The sequence below is a fragment of the Drosophila eugracilis genome, unplaced genomic scaffold, assembly GCF_018153835.1.
Source record: "Drosophila eugracilis isolate 14026-0451.02 unplaced genomic scaffold, ASM1815383v1 contig_90, whole genome shotgun sequence".
In the NCBI taxonomy this organism is placed as follows: domain Eukaryota; kingdom Metazoa; phylum Arthropoda; class Insecta; order Diptera; family Drosophilidae; genus Drosophila; species Drosophila eugracilis.
In genome coordinates, this window is record NW_024573812.1 from 4,992,457 (window position 1) to 5,011,242 (window position 18,786).

Genomic DNA, 18,786 nt, shown 5'->3' on the forward strand with positions numbered 1-18,786 from the left:
CTTGCCGCGACGACTCGTTGTAATTTTAGCATTTTATGTGGCAACGTATATGTTGTACTTCGGCGATTTGAAATGTTTCAGCTAATTGGATAAGGTAATCCCCGCACTGGCACCTATCACCGCTCTAGCTTTACCTCTTTCTTCTCCTCTTCCTTTCCTAATCTCCTTCTATAATCCAGGGCTCCCTGTAGCGGAGGCTCAGGGGATGCAGAGTCTTATGACCAAGCCCTCGAAAAAAATTAAAACACAATTGAGAGTATTCGACAGCTGCGAGGGGAGATCTATCGGTTATGTCTAGCTTTATGGATATAGCAATAACCTATGTACTTAAAGTTAGTCAGTAAATGATATTTTATCAAAGATTTTTAGATTTATATTAACTTAAAGATTTGAGATGTGGAAGATATAGCCATCAAGAAACGAAAAACCAGTCATGGAGAGAGATTTAAACTTGATATACATTTATCTGAGACTACATTACCTATATAAGTTTTGTATATACTAAAAAAAATTAGTTATATAAACTCCTATCAACATAGAAACTTTTAAACCCGCCCTCGCTCTATCTGATCTGCATCAATGGATCCGGAAAGCCCAGCCAAATAAATGTCAAGAGCGAAACAAACTTTACACATAAGCCGCATGACAATTTGGGGCTTAAATAACTATTCAAATAGAAGTAAAGGGGCAGAGTGGGTGGGGGGGAGAACGGTCTGGAGAACGGACAGTGTCAGTCATGAGCTTAGGCGTTGCCGAGCGTATGTGTGTTTGTGTTTGTTAATCCGCCCACACAGTCGGCCAAGACGGACATAACCCCAACTCATTTTAATTGAAAATTGTCAACGGCTTCGGCTATGTCTTCGGCTTGGGCTTGGGCTTGGGCTACGAACTGCGAGTTCCCAACTCCAAACTTGCAACAACACGAGCCGCACAAACACTTCTAATCAAGATCGGCTTCGAAGTTGTTGTACTATATATCTGCACTTTTGGTGGGCGGAACGCCCAAAAAAAAAAAAAATAATAATAAAATAAATAAAATAGAAAATAAACCAAAAAAAAAAGTGGAAAACTAGCCACATTGCAGCTGCAGAAATGCGGAAATGTGTGTTGCAAGAGGCACAACCTTGGAACCATTCTGGTGCTGGCACTCGTACTGGTGCTAGTGGTGCCTCTACCACCTCCTCCTCCTCCTCCTCGTCTGCCTTTGGCCTGTGCACACGTAAATTAGCATAAATAGATTTCAATCACCTGGCAATAATTTCATTATGAGAAAGGCAGCCAGGATCGTCTGGATGGAAATAACACGCATGTGCCATCGCAGCTTGCGATCTTTTTATTGATTTTTCCCAACTCAAATATGGCTTTGAACTTGGACTTTTGCGCCAATGCTCGTAATACACTCCACCCAGGGGGTAGTTGGTGATCTTGGCCAGGGCAGGGACGAAGGTGGTCGGTCGGTCACACGACGGAGGCACTCTTTTGGGTTTAGCCAGCAAAACAAACGAAATATGCAAAATAAAACTGCAAGCCAACAACCAAAAGGCATCCGAGACGGGAACGGCAAGTCTGCTAACAAGATGCCAAACGGCCAGCGGATTCGCATTCGACGTGGCTCCAAACTCATGAACTGGCAAAATATTAATCAGCCATGGGAGCTAAGAAACCCCGAGCTCTGATCGGGAGCTTCGAACTGGAGAGCTGGGTGGACTGGTGAACTGGAGAGCCGGACAGCAAGTGAGTGGCCGCAGTCAGCATCGAAAACGATTAATTCGCAGCAGGAGACACCTCGGCAATGACCTGCGCACGGACCAGATGGAGATGGAATCGAGATGTAGATGGAGATGGGGACGCAGATGAAGGTGGAGATGAAGATGATGATGGAGTCGGTAGAAGGTAGAGAGGGGATCCAGATGGACTGTGTAGTTGCTGCCAGATCAGAGATGGTCAAAAGGAGAGCAGTGATCGAGTCACAACGCAGATTGGGTGAAGAAGTAACTTGCGATATTTCTAGGTAACTTTTTTTGGGCTAATAGCTAGAACTTGTTTAAGAAGCTTTAATTCTTCTATTTTTCTCAATTTTCTAAAGTTAAATGTACTTACCATAAACCTATAATAATAACCACTCAAACTGCGACTACCTGACCATCACTATCTCTTGGTTATGATCTGGGATTTTCGTTCGCTCTCTGACTTACATATTTCGCGGGGGGCCTCTTACGATTGTCCGCCGCACGAATTGAATTCTTTGGCCAACTAATTGCCATCGAAAATGCTGATTGACTCAAATCCCTGCGGACGTTTTCACAATTTACGCAAATCCCTCAAAATTAGAGTTTGCCATATGCAAACATTTTTGCAATCCTTAGCTTATGTATGGGTTAAGCTTTTCTACATTTCTTCCTGACGATGGGCGATGGGCGATCGGCGATGGCGACTCCAACTGCTGCTGGCTGCTCATCATGGCAAATGGTAAAGTCATTTCTCATGTTGCCAAGATTTATGGCTTCCACCTTCTGGAGTCGCATGTGGAAGCCGCCGCCGCCGCCTCACAAACGCCTCAGAATGTTGCTGCTGTATGGAGCAGCAGCAGCAGCAGTAAGAGCAACAGCAACAACAACAGCAACAGCAACAGCAGCAACATAAGAAGAAGCAGCAACTCTAAAGAACAAACTGCCATTCGCACTAAAATTGAATTCTGCTCCGTTGCTCGCATCCCGCTATGATTGATCACTAAATTGCACAAGCTTAAGCCCGACGCGAGCCCACAAAACATGATGGAGATGGAGATGGAGAGATGGGAGCCAGCAGGAGGAGGTGGAGGACCAGGGAACAGGGAGTTCGGAATGGCGGGGAGAGAGTCAGGAGGGGCGTCTCACATTTTTGTTGCATGCTTACAATCAGATCTGTCAGATCAGTTTCCTCTTCTCGCGGCAAAGGATTGCCTGTTTCGGTTGCCTTTTTGGCAGTTTTGTTTTGTTTCGCCGATTCGGCTGCGGCGGCGGCGGCGGCAGCTCTGTGCTGGCATTTATTTAATCCGACCCATCCGATCTGGGTGATCCTGGAAGGGACTAGTGGGGTATATGGGGTATGATGATGGTATATATATATATATATATGTATGGAACTTGGGAACCTGGCATCCATCTACATCGGCCACTCGGCATGGGCGTGCCATGGGGCGTTTTATTGTTATATCGACACCAGTAGTTTGGTTGCCCAGTTCCCGTCATTTGCATTAAGGCAGCCGCCATTTCCCGACCAAGTGATCGGGTGATCTGTACTGTGGGGATGGGACCACCACCAAAATGGGCCCATTAAAATCGCTCATTGAAAATATTTTAAGTGTTTTTTTATATGTCATTTTATGGGCTGGATATATGGGAGGGAGATGGGGAGTGCATGCTCTGGGAATGGTTTTTTTTCTTCTTATATTTATCGTTTTAGCCCTCTGATCCTCATTTACACAGGGAGAATTTGTTTATCGTTAATGGGCCCGGCGGCCCACATTTACGATGTGATTCTGTGATGAATATGCCCATGAGCATTCACTCTCAGCTCCAGCACTCCAGATGCCAGTAGTTTCCTGCCCTCTTATCTTGTCCAGCTTCCGTTGGGCGCCGCGCATCGAGATCGAGACCATCGATCGAGCCATCGATCCATAAAAATGCAAATGCATTAATAATAGTTATAATATCGAATGTGTTAAGCTGCTCCAAATAGGGGCTAGCATTTTCACACCTCGACTAGGTTGGATGATGATGCTGCCGATGCTGCTGCTGCTGGTGGTGTAGCTACTGCTTATGGACTCGATTTCATTTATGGCCAATACAACAAACTTCCACCATAAAACGGTTAGAAAGCTCCACTCCACATTGTAAAGCCCACTATGTGTTTGTGTGTTTGTGTGAAATTAACTTATTGCCTTTTATTGGCAGTATAAACAACTTGGCAAACATTTTTCAGCCAGGCCATTTGTTATGGAGCTACTTGTCCAACCGGAAATGCGACTCGCTGTGCATCTTAGCATCCTCTCCTCCTCGAAGCCCTCGACCTTCCATGGACAGCAAGGAGGCATACAAACACACACCGAAGCACCTTCTGGCCAAAAAAAATTTGCATATGTAATGGGGTTCTAAGCGTTCTCTTGGGAAAATCGCCATCTTAAATCAGGCACTAAAGTCGAGCTTCCTTCGTGCCTACAAACTACTTCCTCAAGCCATAGAATTTGTTAATTATGCCGACCGTCTGTCAAAACAACCAATAGCAATTACTTTTGTTTTATTAATTATATCTTTTAGTCATAAAAAAAAAAGTAATTTATGGTTTCAGCAATAACTTTTTATTAGTTTAATGGTCCGAACACCATTAGAAATTATAGTCTTGCTAAGAAAAGTTTTTCCTTTGGCTGAGATCATAAAATAAGTTGTCTTTCCTGGGATATACAAATATTTACTATCTGTTGATATATATTTCTTTTTTTTATGGCACTAAAATATGCAATTTTTTGATTTCAAGAAAGGCTGGAGAAGTTACTAAGCTTTTTGAGAGCGTGTGAAAAGGAAACTTGACTAAATTTTAATTCAACAAAGATTGCAATTATATCTAATTAAAAGCTACTTCTCAATAATATAACATCTTATTTCTCAGTGTAATCTAAACTAGAGTTCCTTTAAAAAAATAGAAGTATCCAGGGACAGACTCGTTCCGGCTGCCTGCTCCTAAAACCGATTGAACCACGCTGCTCAGCTCCCATTTGCATGCAACACTGCCAATGGCCTAGAGTTGTTCGTGTTGCTGCTGCTTCTGCTGCTCCTGCCGTTGCTGACCTAACAACATGTTGCTGATGTTCCCCTGAAGAGGGCGGCGGTGAATGGAGAGTGGGAGGAGCAGCTCTGGCCAGGCAGTATGTTGCGATGATATCTCTTTTAGTGGGGAGATGCTGCAGCAGCAGCAGCAGCAGCAACAGCTTGTGGGTCACTAACAGAGCGAGATGTTGCTGCTGGTGATGCTGCAGCTGTTGCTGTTGCGCGCATTTTAATTGAATTAACATTTTTACTAGTGTAATGATTTCAATTAGTTTGCACCTCGCCATGTATTGTCAGGCTGCTTGGGTGCAGACAATGTTGCTGTTGCTGTTGCTGTTGCTGCTGCAATGGATGTTGCATTGCCTGATGCTGCTGCTGCTGCAGGAGGAGACCCGACATTCTCCCGGCATTCGTATACGTCTGCCGTCTTGATCTCGATGTGCCTGGCCTGCCTCATTCTCCATTTTTGCTGCCGGCTGCTCTCCGCATTTGCATTAATTGCTTGTTGCTGTTGCAACTCCTGCGCTTGCTGTGTTGCTGTTGCAGTCACAGCGACTGTTGCTGCTGCACGTGTTTGTTTTCTGGCATTGTACTCGTGTTTGGCTTACTAATGGCTTAATAGTTTTATTGCCGCATCGATTTGCATTCGAGTTTGGTCAGAAGTCGAATGCCTGTTGGGTTTAGTTCATTCTCCGATCCCCTCTGTGGTCCTTTGTTTTGTTCTCTTTTGACCCGAATAAGAGGACACCATTTTCGCACCCAACCACCAACCACCAACCCCCTGCCCCTTGGATTGTCAACTTGTCGCTCTGTGTCATTCGCCGGCTTATCTGCCCAGTCGCATTCATTTTCGATTTTATTTCTGCCTGCCTTTTGACATCGGCTGCCTGATCTCGCCCAGCGGCCTGCGTCGGCGTTTGCTAAAAGCCCAGGCCCAGCGCTGATAAGAACAAAGAAATGCACTGAGAGAAAAGGGTTTTAAGAAAACTTCAAAGGGTTAGCAATATCGTTCATAAGTTTTAGGATTAGAAGAAGGTTTAAGACAGATGGAAATAATAAATTATAAAGTTTTTCCCCAAATTCCTTTTTACTTCATTTATGTATTAAAATTTATCCAAGTGCAGTTTGGGGCAAGCACTGCATCGGCATCTTCGCTGGTTGGTCCTGGCGGGCATGCATTAACTTTAAGTGTAGGTTACTGATAAGCGTGCCTCGGCATTGGTGATGCATCGCCATGGTCATCGTCCACCCAATCCCCGATTCTCCCTCTTCCCTCCCTCAATCCCTCCTGTTTTGTGCCACTTTTCGTGGCCCTACATCCTGCAAGCCGCCTTGACCAACCGAAACAAGTTTGTGCTTTGAGTCTTTTGTTTTATGCGCTGATCTTTTTTTGTGGACCGCGATTTTGGGGCCAAATGACTGCATATGCATAAATAAATGCGATAAGGCAACCCTCCTTGTGGCGCGCCCCTCTTTTGCATATTTGTCGATTTGTCGTTGTCCCTCATTTCGTCGCTTCGCCTCCTGGCGGCAGTCTCCTCATCCTCATATTCAGTTCTCAATTCCCATCTCTTTTTCCTTCTTCTCCTCCTGCTTCTCTTGCTGCCATGACATACGATGTGTTGGCGCTGCAATTCCCCCAGATGGGGAATACATTAAGAAGTCGGACTGCAACTGGTCCCATCGCTCCGCTAAATTGATATTCTGGTTTTTGGGCTTGTCTGTTCCTTTCTGCTTTTCCGCTTTCTGCTTTTCATTGCCGAAGCATAAAACTCGCACAAATCAGCGTTAAAAATTAATTGTCGGTTATTATCGTGGATTATTCATAATTTATTCTAAGCTCTCTCTCTCTCTGTCGGTGCAAACACCGATTCGCGTTCCAAGTTATGTATTCGTTATAAATTAAGTTCAACTCGTAATTATGGTCATTTGGCAAGTGTTTACTTTGCGCTTAGACCGGGGCGTGACTTCCATTTGTCTTCATAACAAAAGCCAAGCCAAAAGGGCCCCACTCATTTGCATAAGAGAGTGGAGTCCAGTGGACAACTCTTGGCAACTCCGGCCATCCAACCATCCAACCATCCACCAGCCACCAAAAAATGTCAGAAACACATGTAATGCGCCTAATTACGAGTCTGCCTGCACTCGAGCTGCCTGAAAGTGGCTTGGAACGGGGCCAAAACTGCCAACCAGTTGGCAGGAGGCAGCCGAAAAGCAGACAGGATGGGATTGGGAAAGGTCTTTAAAAAGAACATCTAGAAACATGTTAGTTTTACCCACTTTCCAGTTCCAAATTTTAACCTTTAAATTGATTTTTCTGATTGATTTTTTACCTATCATACCGCCCCAAACAACCAGCCAAGTCCGCTCCTGTCTCAGCTTCTTCTGTCCCTGCCCAACGATCAGTAAAAAAACACTGCCAGGCTGAGTCATCTCCGCCGCTTGCCGGTCCCGCTGATGCGCCTGCGTGCCGTCAAGGGGGGCTTTGGCAAAAAATAAAAGCAGAGCAAAGCCAAAAATGCAGAAATTTATATGGTAACAACTTCGAGGAATTTGTCAAGCCAAGAAGATGGAGATGCTGAGCCAGTCGCATGCGAGGCCTTGCATTGTCTTCATCCCGTTCCGTTTTTCGTTTCGGTTGGTTTTCAGTTTGGGCTTTGGTTTGGTTTTGCAGGGCGATCGGTTCTTTTTCGGGGTCCATTAAATGGCCAACAATTTGTTTTGGGCAACTGTCACACGAGTTGGCACAATTACAGCTCAGCCCTGTCAGCTTTCGGGCCCTTCACTCTCTTTCTGCCGGGTCTTCCCTTCGTTTTCACTGCGAAAACTTAATTAACTCGTCGCTGTCTCATTTGGGTCGTCACATTTCAAGCTGCCTTTCTCCCCGAAACCGCAATCCGAAATGCATTTTGTCATCTGCAGTTTCAGTTGCTCAAATTACTGGAAGTTTGATATGTCAAGTGTGGGAGTGGGTGGTTGCCTCACTCTCAATGGGAAATGAATGAAAGTTTTGTTTGCGGCACCGCCAAAGGAAAAGCCACTGAAGCTCAAAACCAACTCACTGAGCTTTCTTGTCAGCCCTTCGCTTTGCGGTCGCCTCCAATTTCCCTCTCTCCCCAAAAAAAAAAAAAACAGTTTCCATTGTTTGAATGAGAAGGCACTTGGCACTTACTTTGGCTAAATTGTAAATTATTTGCAATTTCTCAATTTGCAAATTGCTTAAATTAACCACACAGTACGGAAGGGTAAAGCACGGACCAAAAACGAGGACGACGAGGCAGTTGGCATTGGCAATGGCACCCACCCAAGGAGGTGATGGTCATGCCATTGGTCGCAACATTTTGATGGCGCATGCGGCATTTATGCTGATTATGTTGCATATAAATTCCTGCCCCTTCCGCGCAAGCCATTGCAGAATGTTTACATGCGAACGCATCGTTGTCCACATCCACATCATGGTGTAGACCCATTCCCTCCATCCCATCCCAGTGTCTCCATTTGGCCGCGGTTCATAAATTTAGCCGCTGCTCTGACTTTAACTCGTTCAACGCACTGCTGGCAGGGGACAGGCCAACAGCAACAGCAACAACAACAACAACAACAACAACAACAACAACAACAACAGCAGCAGCAGCCAAACAAAGGCAGAAGGAAAACGCTGGGCGAGCTCACAGAGCAAAGACAGAATAGCCTTCGCCAAACTATGCACTCAAAGAAATTTATAAAGTAAAGAAAAATTTCATAACAAATTATTAGTTAAGAAAGAAAAGTAAATTTTAAGATCATTTCCTTGCTCAATCAAGGCTCTTTTTCAACTTTTTCTTTTAAACATTCTTCCAATTTTTCTCAGCGTAAATACCCTTGGGGCACTCATGGCCAGCGAGGGCAGCAGGAGCAGGTCGTCAGGTCCGCGAGGCGAGGACTGAAGTGCCAGAGAACTGAGACTCTCCTCCGTGGGTTAGGTTAGGTACGACTACGACTACGACAGTATGAGGCAGGGTGCGAGTGGGCAAACATAAAGTTGCATACAAATTGCTGCCTCGTCGCGCTCGGCCACTTGCTGGCGAGATGGAGCTAAAAATCTTGGAGCTTGGAGGAGCCCGTTGATGCCCGTTGGTGCGGTGCACCCAGACCGCTGCCATCTCGCGTCTTCGGCAAACACATTTTAGCCTTTTGAGCGCGCCTTGACGACAGATTTAGACGTTAAGCAGCCGCGTTAAGTGTCCCCTGGGAAAACGCGGCTAAGCATGCTCCGTGTTGACAAAACGACTCTGCAGTTTTAGCCTCAGTTGCTGTTGCTCATGTTGCTGTTGTAGCTGTGGCTGTTGCTTTTGCTGCTGCTGCTGCTACTGCCATGTTGCTCGAGTGCTGTCGCTGTGGCAATTTGTATAGCCATAGATGCAATCGCTGTACCAAATTTTAACACCATTAACTGACCAGCGGCAAGTTTTTTTTTTTATTTTCCATTTAGTTTTGCCGTTTTGCGAGGCTTTTAGCAGCTCTCGGCTTGTTTGTCTCACTTTGCTGCATATTTTCGCGCCTAATTTGCGCCGAATCGGGATCGTGCGGCGGCATGGGGCACACACAGCCCCACCCGAAAGCCTGGCTAAAACGCAGCTGGCCCCGAATTGTGGGTGCCTGTCGCAATATCTAGATAGGCAGCCAGCATAGGATAGTTATGCTAAATGGTGCTCACTGGGCAATTGCTTTGTGGACCGCACAACCGCAGAACATTTTCAACAGAAAGATGATTGATTGCAGTCAAAAGGGAGGATGGAGAGGTGCTATACCCCCCTCAATCTCATTCGCAATCAACAGTTTTGTGGTCAGCGAAATGTGAGCCAACATCATTGGCAGTGGCAGAAGTGACAAAACAGCAACAAAATGTCATAATTGATAGTGCAACATAGCGAGACAGAGATAGAGATTCAACAGGAAAATAAGAGTCCCGGTCTGGGGGCTGGGGCTGGATTAAGCACAAATTGTGTTTATGCTCAACACATAGAAACTGTGACAAGTTAATATACGAGGAGCAACAAATCCGATTATAGGCATGACTTGATTTCATTTGCATCTTGCCATGCGGACACCCTCTCCTCCACCCCTTGCTCCTGCTGCTCCTCCTTCTGTTACTACTTGGTTTCCTGCTCCCGTCCTAATTGCATCCCATGGACATAAAAATTAATTATAAATTCCATATTTGGCTGTGGTGGGGAATGTCGCGAGTGTTGCTGATTTTATTGTTATGGCCAACCAGTTCTGACTTTGCAGCTGGGGCAGTAGTTCCTTTGGTTGTGCCTGGCTATGGAGGAAAAATAAAAAAAAAAGAAAATGAAAAATAAAAAAAATCCAAACAAAAGACTCAAACAACGAAAGCGACCAAGTCAGCTATTCAGTTTAATTTAAATGGGTTTATAATTTATTTGATGGAGACCACACACACACACACACACACACACCTCCACATATCGCATATACCACAAATTATCTCGTGGCCAATTTAAAATGTTTAATTTAACATAAAAACCAACCAGCAGAGAGAGTCTTTGGAGCACATCGAAATAGAAATAGTAACCAAATCCAAATGAGTCTCCAAATGCGATAAATTTGTACAATAAAAAACAAAACTGATTTCCGTCTAATGCGATTGACACCTAAAACACAAACAAAACAAGAGGAAACGCTATAGTCGAGTGCCGCGACCATAAGATACCCGTTACTGTTTTACAAAATTTTAAAATATTATTTTGCTAGTGGAAATTCACAAGGCGCCACCTATTTTCAGAGGAAGTATGTTGAGTATGCTTATAGTGACGTCACTGCCCGTGTGAGGCCTTATAACCTTAATTTCTTCATAAATAGCGAAATAATGTTCCGATTTGAAAAATCTTTGGTAAATCGATAAATATTAACAAAAATAAGTTATACAAGGTCAAACGAAGGCATTCATAATAATATTATAGACGCCAAAGTTTTCCGCGGTTTGTGGGCGTCAGAGTAGGCGTGGCCGGATGCAACTTCGTAAAAAGTTGCAAAGGCATATCCTAAATACGTGATCCTAAACAAAATTATGTAGCTCTTATAGTTTTTGAGATTTTTGCATTTTTGGTTGTTCAGATTTTGTGGGCGTTAGAGTGGGCGTGGCTTGATCGAAAAAAAAACAATTCGCATTGGGAGCATAATAAAAAACCTACATGCTGAATCCGAACTTTCTATCTTTTATAGTTACCGAGATATCAGCTTTTCTAGAAAATCCGAAAACCGTCTTTTGAGCCTTGTGGGCGTATGGGTGGGTGTGGCCGGATAGTAGTACCACTATAAGATGCGCTGCCAATTAAAGATTATAATTTTTGAATTTCAACTTTCTAACTGCAATAGTTCCTGAGATTTCAGCAATTTTAGTTTTTTGCGATTTGTGGGCGTTAGAGTGGGCGTGTCAGGATGCTGTAATAAACTTGCGCTTTCCCGGGACCTCAAGAATCTTCATGCTTAATCTCAACTTTGTATCTGCTATAGTTCCTGAGATCTCAGCGTTCATACGGACGGACGGACGGACGGACGGACGGACGGACGGACGGACGGACGGACGGACGGACGGACGGACAGACGGACATGGCTCAATCGACTTCGCTATTGATCCTGATCAAGAATATATATACTTTATAGGGTCGCAAATGCTTCCTTCTATCTGTTACATACTTTTCAACGAATCTAGTATACCCTTTTACTCTACGAGTAACGGGTATAATGAAGGGAAAACCTAGTCGTTGCCCGCTTTGTTTCGCTTCATTTCTAATTCCAATTCCTGTTAAATCAAACAGAAAACAAAACAATACACAAAACACACGAAAATAAACCGAAATACAAGATACATAAATAATGTTATTAGCATAGGCACACCAAGCCATACCACACCACCATTTCGATTTGGCCGTAACTGTGGGACTGGTCAGGTCGGGTTGATTAGCTCATCACTTTAGGCCACTAAAAAAGACACTTCCAGCTGACACTGATTGGTCGCTGTGGTCCACAACTTGACAACGAGTAGTCAGCCCGAAAAGAAACTGTCGGCGCGAAAGAGATGCTCAGACATAGAGCCACTCAGAACTATATTTTTGTAAATATTTCGACATAATTGATACCTTATAATTGTATGGGATTTATAAATAATTTAATAATTTACCTTATCATAATCCTTACCATAATAACAACTTTATTAAGGTTTTTGATAAATCAAATGCTTTATTAGGTTCTTAATTTATTTCCCATTTAACACTATAATATAGCAGACCCAATATCCCCACCAGATACCGCGTTAACAAAAAAATAAATAAATAAATGATTTCTTTTAGGCCTTATAGAGTGGGCAGACACCGACTGTCTGTTTAGAGACAAACTGTCATTATTTATGGAATTAAAATGTCCGATCTCCACAGATGCGATGTTTCGATGCTCAACTTTGATCTCTCTTGGTCTTTGCATAAAAATGTCATCCCTTACGATTAATTATGTGGAGGCAAACATAATTCGATTAGGAATTTAAATTCTATAATGGGAAAGATGCCGATGGGAAAAGTTATGTATGTATATCCTTCCAAAGTTCATGCTCCCAGGCACTGGAGTTTGGTGACTGAACGGTCAGGTTGCAACAATTAGCCGACTGATTTATCTATCTGGAGCAACTGGCAAACTGACAACGAATGCCGGGCACCAGCGCTTACATTTGATTTGATTTGATGTGATGTGAGCGCCTACGAGCGAATGTGTGTTGCTGCGGTCCAAGCCAACAGCCATGGCAATAGCCACCAGCAACACTAGCAACTAGGAACCAGCAAACTAGCAACCAGCAGCAGCAGCTACAGTTTTCTGATGTGGTGCAAACGCATAATCGTAAAATTTGCTGTGGAATGTTGCAATATTTTTCGCGAGTCGCCAAGCAATTTGCGCGTGAATTATTCCAAACGTTGCATTACAAATGATTTCAGCAGCGACCACAACGACCAGCGTCTTTAATTGGCTCACAACGAGGAAGTCATTGGCCCAGCAGCCAAGCCTCCTTCGTGTCCCCTTTCTGATGCTCTTCTAGGCCCACTCCTTGCTTATTTTTTTTTTTTCCTTCTAGCCCGGGGAACGTGATGTAGACAAAAGTTTCAGTTTTGGCCATAAAATCATATTCAACTTGGCGTTTTCCATGAATGTCACACTTGAGCAGCAACTGAAGATGGGAAGCTGTTGGTCGCGGGTGTTGTTGCTCATGGGCTTGGTTGGTGTTGCAGCGGGGTGTGTGTTGGGGTTGCGGTGTTGCAGCTGGACTGGGTGTTGGTCTGGGTGCTACGACTCTATTAACGCGTCGAGTGCGTGAAACTTTTTGCAGGCTTCCATTTAATTTCCATGGCCGATGGCTTGTTGCATTTGCCTAAGCAGCAGCAGCCTTTTGTTGCCTTTGGCTTGGTGGTGGTATTGCTGGTGGTACTGATGTTTCTGTTGCATTGTTGCACTCCCGTAGTCGTTGTTGTCGTCTGCATCGTTGCTGCCATGTAGGTAATTCCTGGAAGTTAATTTCATTAAGAGCAACTAGCAATGCGCGGCGTATTTATTAGCCACACGATATATTGTATGGGCCATGGCTTTGTTTTTCAAGGAATCTGCCGACTGGCTGTTCCATGCATTTGTGGAATTCATCATCGGCGGCGACAGGCGGCCGTGGCAGCAACATCCCAACATCACAACTGGCATTTCCCCTGAGCAAATGTTGCCACTGCTATTGCTATTGCTGTTGCTGTTGCAATTTTCATAACTTATTGCAGGCATGCAAGGCAGACCCGGATTCGGTCGCGCTTGTTGCCGCTAAATATGGCGCGAAATTTCCTTAAGCAAAATGAAGAAATACGCGTAAGTGCGATTTCCAGTTAATAAAATTAAACAGCCCAACTCGGGGTAAGGATTTAAAAATAACGCACATTCACCGACGAGTTGTAAAATTCTTATTAATTCTGATTGCAAACCAAGGATTTTAGTCGCTTGCAACAGGAATAGTCTAGTTAAGAATCTAGGAATAGGAATGGGGATGGGGGTACCTTGTTGTCATTGCGCCTCCATTTGGTCACAGTCATGCCGACAAGTGTTGTACACGCATTCCAGATACTTTTCCATCATTAGCCGATCGTCGTTGCTGTTGTTTCTTGATCCGATCTGGGCAAACACCTGCCGCATGTGGAGTGGATCGAATGCCGTTTGGAGAAAGACATCTGAACAAATGGTCATATTGGTCTGGTGATTCCCTGCAAGTGGGCTTTTTTTATTGGAACACGGATAACACGCAGCTTAAATGCTAGTCAATCTCAAGCTCAAATTACATAGAAACGAGATTTATACAAAGACCGCAGTGGCGGGCCCGTTTACAAAACAAATCCAACGTGAAATACAAACTAGATTACAGATTCGAAATAAGAACATTCAAATAGTAGTTAGAAGAAAACGGAATAGACTCCGATTAGCAACAAGATGACGAACAGGATGAACAGCTTTGATTTGATGTGGTACTTCTGCTCCAGGCTATTCCACCAGCGAGCGAAGGCCACCGATACGCTGTTCTCATCCGGTCGAAGGGAGCGTCTGGCACGTGGCTCATAGCCCAGAGATCCACTGGCCACATTGCCACTAGCCAAAGTGCGCCTATACGGACTGCAGCGATCGCCAATCTTTTCTGCACGCAAGCGTGCCAAATTCTGGGCAAAGGTGCTCTCGTATTGAGCATCATCGGCATCGTTGTCGTCGCTTAGTTCGTTTGCATAGGTACGCTGATAGCTAGATGAAGAGTAGGCGGATATCGGCGGAGCCTCTGCAGTTACATAACCCTGAGCAGCAGTACGGACAAAGCTGCTATAGCGTCCGGGTGCTGCTGCCTGGTTGCTCCCGTATTCGTAGGACCTGGTCGAACTAGTGGTCTGTGTTCTGGCAGATGGCACATATGACGGCAGCACAGGAGCTGCTGTGGCTTCATAGACCTGGCGACGAGGTGGTTCCACCACCTTGCTTTTGTACTCATAAGAAGTGGTTCCGCTGGTTGTAAACTTGGACGTCCTGGCCGCTTGTTGCTGCTCCACTAGATTTGCAGCCTCAGCCAATTGTTCGTCCTCCTCATCGTCGGACTCTAGGACAATTAGTGAGTTAACCTTAAGATATTTTTCTTCGGGATCGGCACGCTTGGAAGCTGCCGGTTCTTCGGCAATGATTTGTGGCTTCCTAATGGGCTCCAACACTTTTCTTTCGGGCCCTGTGGATGTGGTGGAGGTGCGACGAGTCTGTATGGGTGGCGCAGCAGCAGCAGTTGTAGGCTTCCTGGCGACAACCGGCTCTTCTGGTCGACGACGCTCGGCTTCCTTGGCCTCCGTGGCGGTAATAGTGCGACGAGCCTTGGTTGCGGGTGCAATCTTATTTCCATCCAGTTTGTCCACCGGCGTGGAGGCAGCTGCCGGAGCAGATGGAACTGGAGCTGCGGCAGCCAGGGTATCCCGCTTGTTACTCTTTTTGGGACTGGCTGTCGGAGCTGGTGAGCCCTGGCCGCCAATGGAGGCTCGCAAACGCTTGACCAGAACCTTACGACTGCTGTCCGTCACCGGGATGTTCGGAAGGCCCTGGGCCAGCATCTTAGCACGGAGCTCTGCATTGGACAGCGAATCAAAATCGTCCACGTCGGCCATTGTTTCTAGTTTTTTTATCACACTTTTCGAAATTCGTTGAAATTGAAATCGGCGTCACTTTTACGCGGTGTGTGCTAAGATAGTGATGAGCGCTGTTTCAGTTATCGATATCACGGGTTTGCGGGTCTTGCAACACTGAACTAGTCGCGGGAATACGGTTTATTGTCTAGAAGCAAATAAAGTTATACAATTTCAAAATTTATTGTTAAAATGGTACTACAAGTTGCTTTTTTTTCTCCTTCACCACTCCTGGAATACTTTGATTGATATATCTACATAACAAGTTTCATTATTACGTAGTTGTAGCTTCTTACAACTAATATTGTGTTGTTGTTCTTACTTTTTTTTTTAATTAATTTATTATTTATATATTTAAAATTTAAATACAAATATTTTAAATAATAATCAAAAAATAAAACAGTGATCTTAAGTCACAGTTTATCTCTTCCCTATTTCGATAACTGACGAAAGCGAGTTAATCGATTTCTGCAGTTAGCTAAAACCTACAACAAAAGTCAACAAAACAGAAAGTTGAGCATTAATCATAAACTATCAACTCGAAACACTATTATTTATATACAAATAAAGCTTTGTTAGCAACTAAGGTATAATTGTAACAAACATTCCATGAATTAGAAACATATTAGACAACAAAGAAACACCCACACACCGTAGAAAAGATTCATCATGGACATTTCAAAGGCACCAAATCCCAGAAAACTGGAGCTTTGTCGCAAATATTTCTTTGGTAAGAGTAATAACTGAATTCTAATTAGTAAGCTTACTAATTCTTTTAATATTTAGCTGGTTTTGCCTTCCTGCCTTTCGTGTGGGCCATCAACGTTTTTTGGTTCTTTCAGGAGGCTTTCCATAAGCCGCCTTACCCAGAACAAAGCCAGATCAAAAGATGTAAGATAAGCCTTATTTAAGTCCTTATAAACCAATCTAATATTATATTATTTACAACCCCACTTAGTTGTCATATTCTCTGCAGTGGGAACCTTATTTTGGCTAATAGTACTGACTGCTTGGATAGTGATATTCCAGACAAATCGAACGGCTTGGGGCGCCACAGCCGACTATATGAGCTTTATCATTCCCCTAGGAAGTGCATAACAAAGAAAACTAGAAATAACTAACTTATGATATTAAAAAAGACTTATAACCAATCATAAAAAAAAGATTCTTATTAATCCCCTTAATTATAAATGCATATAAGGCATGATCAATTAAAAACAACTATTTGATTTAATTACATATTTTTTATTCACATCTAAAGCTGTTTTTGTTTTTTATAATTTTCTGTATACTTTAAATATGTGTACTATATTTTGTTGAAATTTCTTAGCCGCTAGTTATGTGTTTTGTTTTTTGTTCATATTCTTCCATATTTGTATGCTTGATTTAGCCATTTTAGCTTTAGTTAGCCATTTTGTGGATTACATTCTTTGCTTAGATACAATTTCATTGTTTCGAATTCAATTCAATGCGCTTTTATCCTTCTCTAAAATACATATTTTTGTTTGTATAAAACTCTGCTTGTACCATTACATAAGCCATTATGGTAATTTGTTAAATCCCATTTTAATTGTTATGTTTTGTGTATGTGTGTCTTTGTTTGTATCCGTGAATCCAAATGCTTTTCTATGATTTGATTACAAATTGCATTGAGAATGTCAAAAAACCTAGCGACTCTAAAATGGGCATAAGGAAAACACTCGCTGATCTACACATGAAGACATAATTCAAATTGTTATTATTTCTTTTTGCTTATGAGCCTGCAGCAAATGCTGCAAGCACATAAAATAGTTACATTACAATATGATGCATTAATGTTTATAACACGAACTTGGTGGCACGATGCAGTTTGGTGCAAGGCCACCAAATCAATCAGTGGAACTAATTTACAATACAAAAGACTCGCTTTAAGGTATATTTACAATCAATACTTGTTTTTATTTATAAATTCTAAAGAAGAATTAATGTGTGTTTAGGGTTTTGGGTTGTGGGAGTTTTTTGTTTCTGGGGAGGTCTAGGCTAAAGAACATTAAGTGCCATAAATCACGCGTGTAGAGTCTATGAAGCGGCTAGTGAACTACTACACACCCACATTCACATAGATAATCGTTTAATTACACATATATATATATATATATATATATATATATCTCGCCATCGTTATCATATCATATATGCATATGCGTATAAATATTTAAAGTACAAATGGATACTTAGAAACAATTTAAATTAGTGTGCGGCTGCTGGCCGAAAAATTCATCGTAGTCATTTTCACGGAGAACTTATAACATAGAAACTACGGATACGAGTAGTACACACATAGATATAGATTTAGATACACATAATATATAATTCTATATATATATATATATATTATTTATAAGAATTGAATGGGCAGCGCGCCCAATTTGTCTTTTAGATGCAAATCCCGCGCAGCTCCATCCGCAACACAGATAAGGGTAATTAATACACACTCGCTAAATGCTAAACTTGTACGGTCCTACTTGCATAATTTAATCATTAAGAATCAATTTTAGTTAAACAATATCCATACATTTGTATTTCTTAATTTCGTTTCTTTTTCGTTTAATGTTTATTTTTTACAAAGAAATCAACACACTACAGTATCGGGTTTGTTTCGTTTTTCGTTTTTCATTTTGTATGTTTGTTTCATGTTATCTTTTTGTTTGTTTTCTTGTTTTTGTTTTTGTTCATGTTCGGTTTACGCCTCTCTCGTATGATATAAATATAAATATAGATATCTATATGCAGATGCAAATACACTTAGGAAAAAGTCGCTATACGTAGTTATGCTATATATATTTATATATGTATAGGTTGTATGTGGTAATAGTAGTGATACCTTAGGCTAGTTATAGTTAACCACGTTTAACGAAACATCAAAAAATACTTATTCAATATAAATAGTCGATTCTGGATTCTGTATTCCTCTCGGTTCCTCCACCGCCGATGCATTCAGCATCGTAGGGACACTCTAAGAGGCAGCCAAGATAGCGACGATAGGTTTAGACGGGAAGTGGTTGGAATCCATTGGGGGAACAAAGCCTTTATCCATCACCCACTGCTGCCCGTGGGGGATATCTCGGAAATTAAGCAAATGCACTCTGGGCACGGACCATCTCGTTCCGCTCAACACTAGTTGTTCTTCACGTTATACCCCTTCTTCTCGTTGCTGCCGTTCAGTGGATCTCATTTCGACGGACCCGGCGGAAACGGGTTTATCACAGCTACAGCAGCCG

The 18,786-nt window shown here is 43.0% G+C and overlaps 3 protein-coding genes across 4 annotated transcripts in view; 1 reads left to right on the top strand and 2 right to left on the bottom strand.

The window, feature by feature from the left end:
• Positions 1-14,070: 14,070 nt before the first annotated feature.
• Positions 14,071-15,606, bottom strand: LOC108113336 (otefin). The gene has a single exon (XM_017223895.1). The coding sequence runs from the start codon at positions 15,506-15,508 to the stop codon at positions 14,273-14,275; it is 1,236 nt and encodes a 411-aa protein (XP_017079384.1). The 5' UTR covers positions 15,509-15,606; the 3' UTR covers positions 14,071-14,272.
• Positions 15,607-15,974: 368 nt separating this feature from the next.
• On the top strand, positions 15,975-16,760 carry LOC108112388 (gamma-secretase subunit pen-2). Its single transcript, XM_017222229.2, has 3 exons — positions 15,975-16,256; positions 16,313-16,417; positions 16,485-16,760. The coding sequence occupies exons 1-3, from the start codon at positions 16,196-16,198 to the stop codon at positions 16,622-16,624; spliced, it is 306 nt and encodes a 101-aa protein (XP_017077718.1). The 5' UTR covers positions 15,975-16,195; the 3' UTR covers positions 16,625-16,760.
• Positions 16,761-18,329: 1,569 nt separating this feature from the next.
• Positions 18,330-18,786, bottom strand: part of LOC108112376 (uncharacterized transmembrane protein DDB_G0289901) — a 92,360-nt gene continuing 91,903 nt past the window's right edge. For both annotated transcript variants that reach the window (XM_017222206.2, XM_017222207.2), the window contains one exon: positions 18,330-18,786. In XM_017222206.2, coding sequence (XP_017077695.1) covers positions 18,737-18,786 — 50 coding nt within the window. In that variant the 3' untranslated portion in view covers positions 18,330-18,736.

Bases quoted from the DNA above. Each gene is read 5' to 3' on its own strand.
- LOC108113336 (XM_017223895.1), bottom strand. From the start codon at position 15,508: ATGGCCGACGTGGACGATTTTGATTCGCTGTCCAATGCAGAGCTCCGT.
- LOC108112388 (XM_017222229.2), top strand. From the start codon at position 16,196: ATGGACATTTCAAAGGCACCAAATCCCAGAAAACTGGAGCTTTGTCGC. The intron at 16,257-16,312 runs GTAAGAGTAATA...TTTAATATTTAG, and splicing joins TTGTCGCAAATATTTCTTTG to CTGGTTTTGCCTTCCTGCCT. The intron at 16,418-16,484 runs GTAAGATAAGCC...AACCCCACTTAG, and splicing joins ACAAAGCCAGATCAAAAGAT to TTGTCATATTCTCTGCAGTG.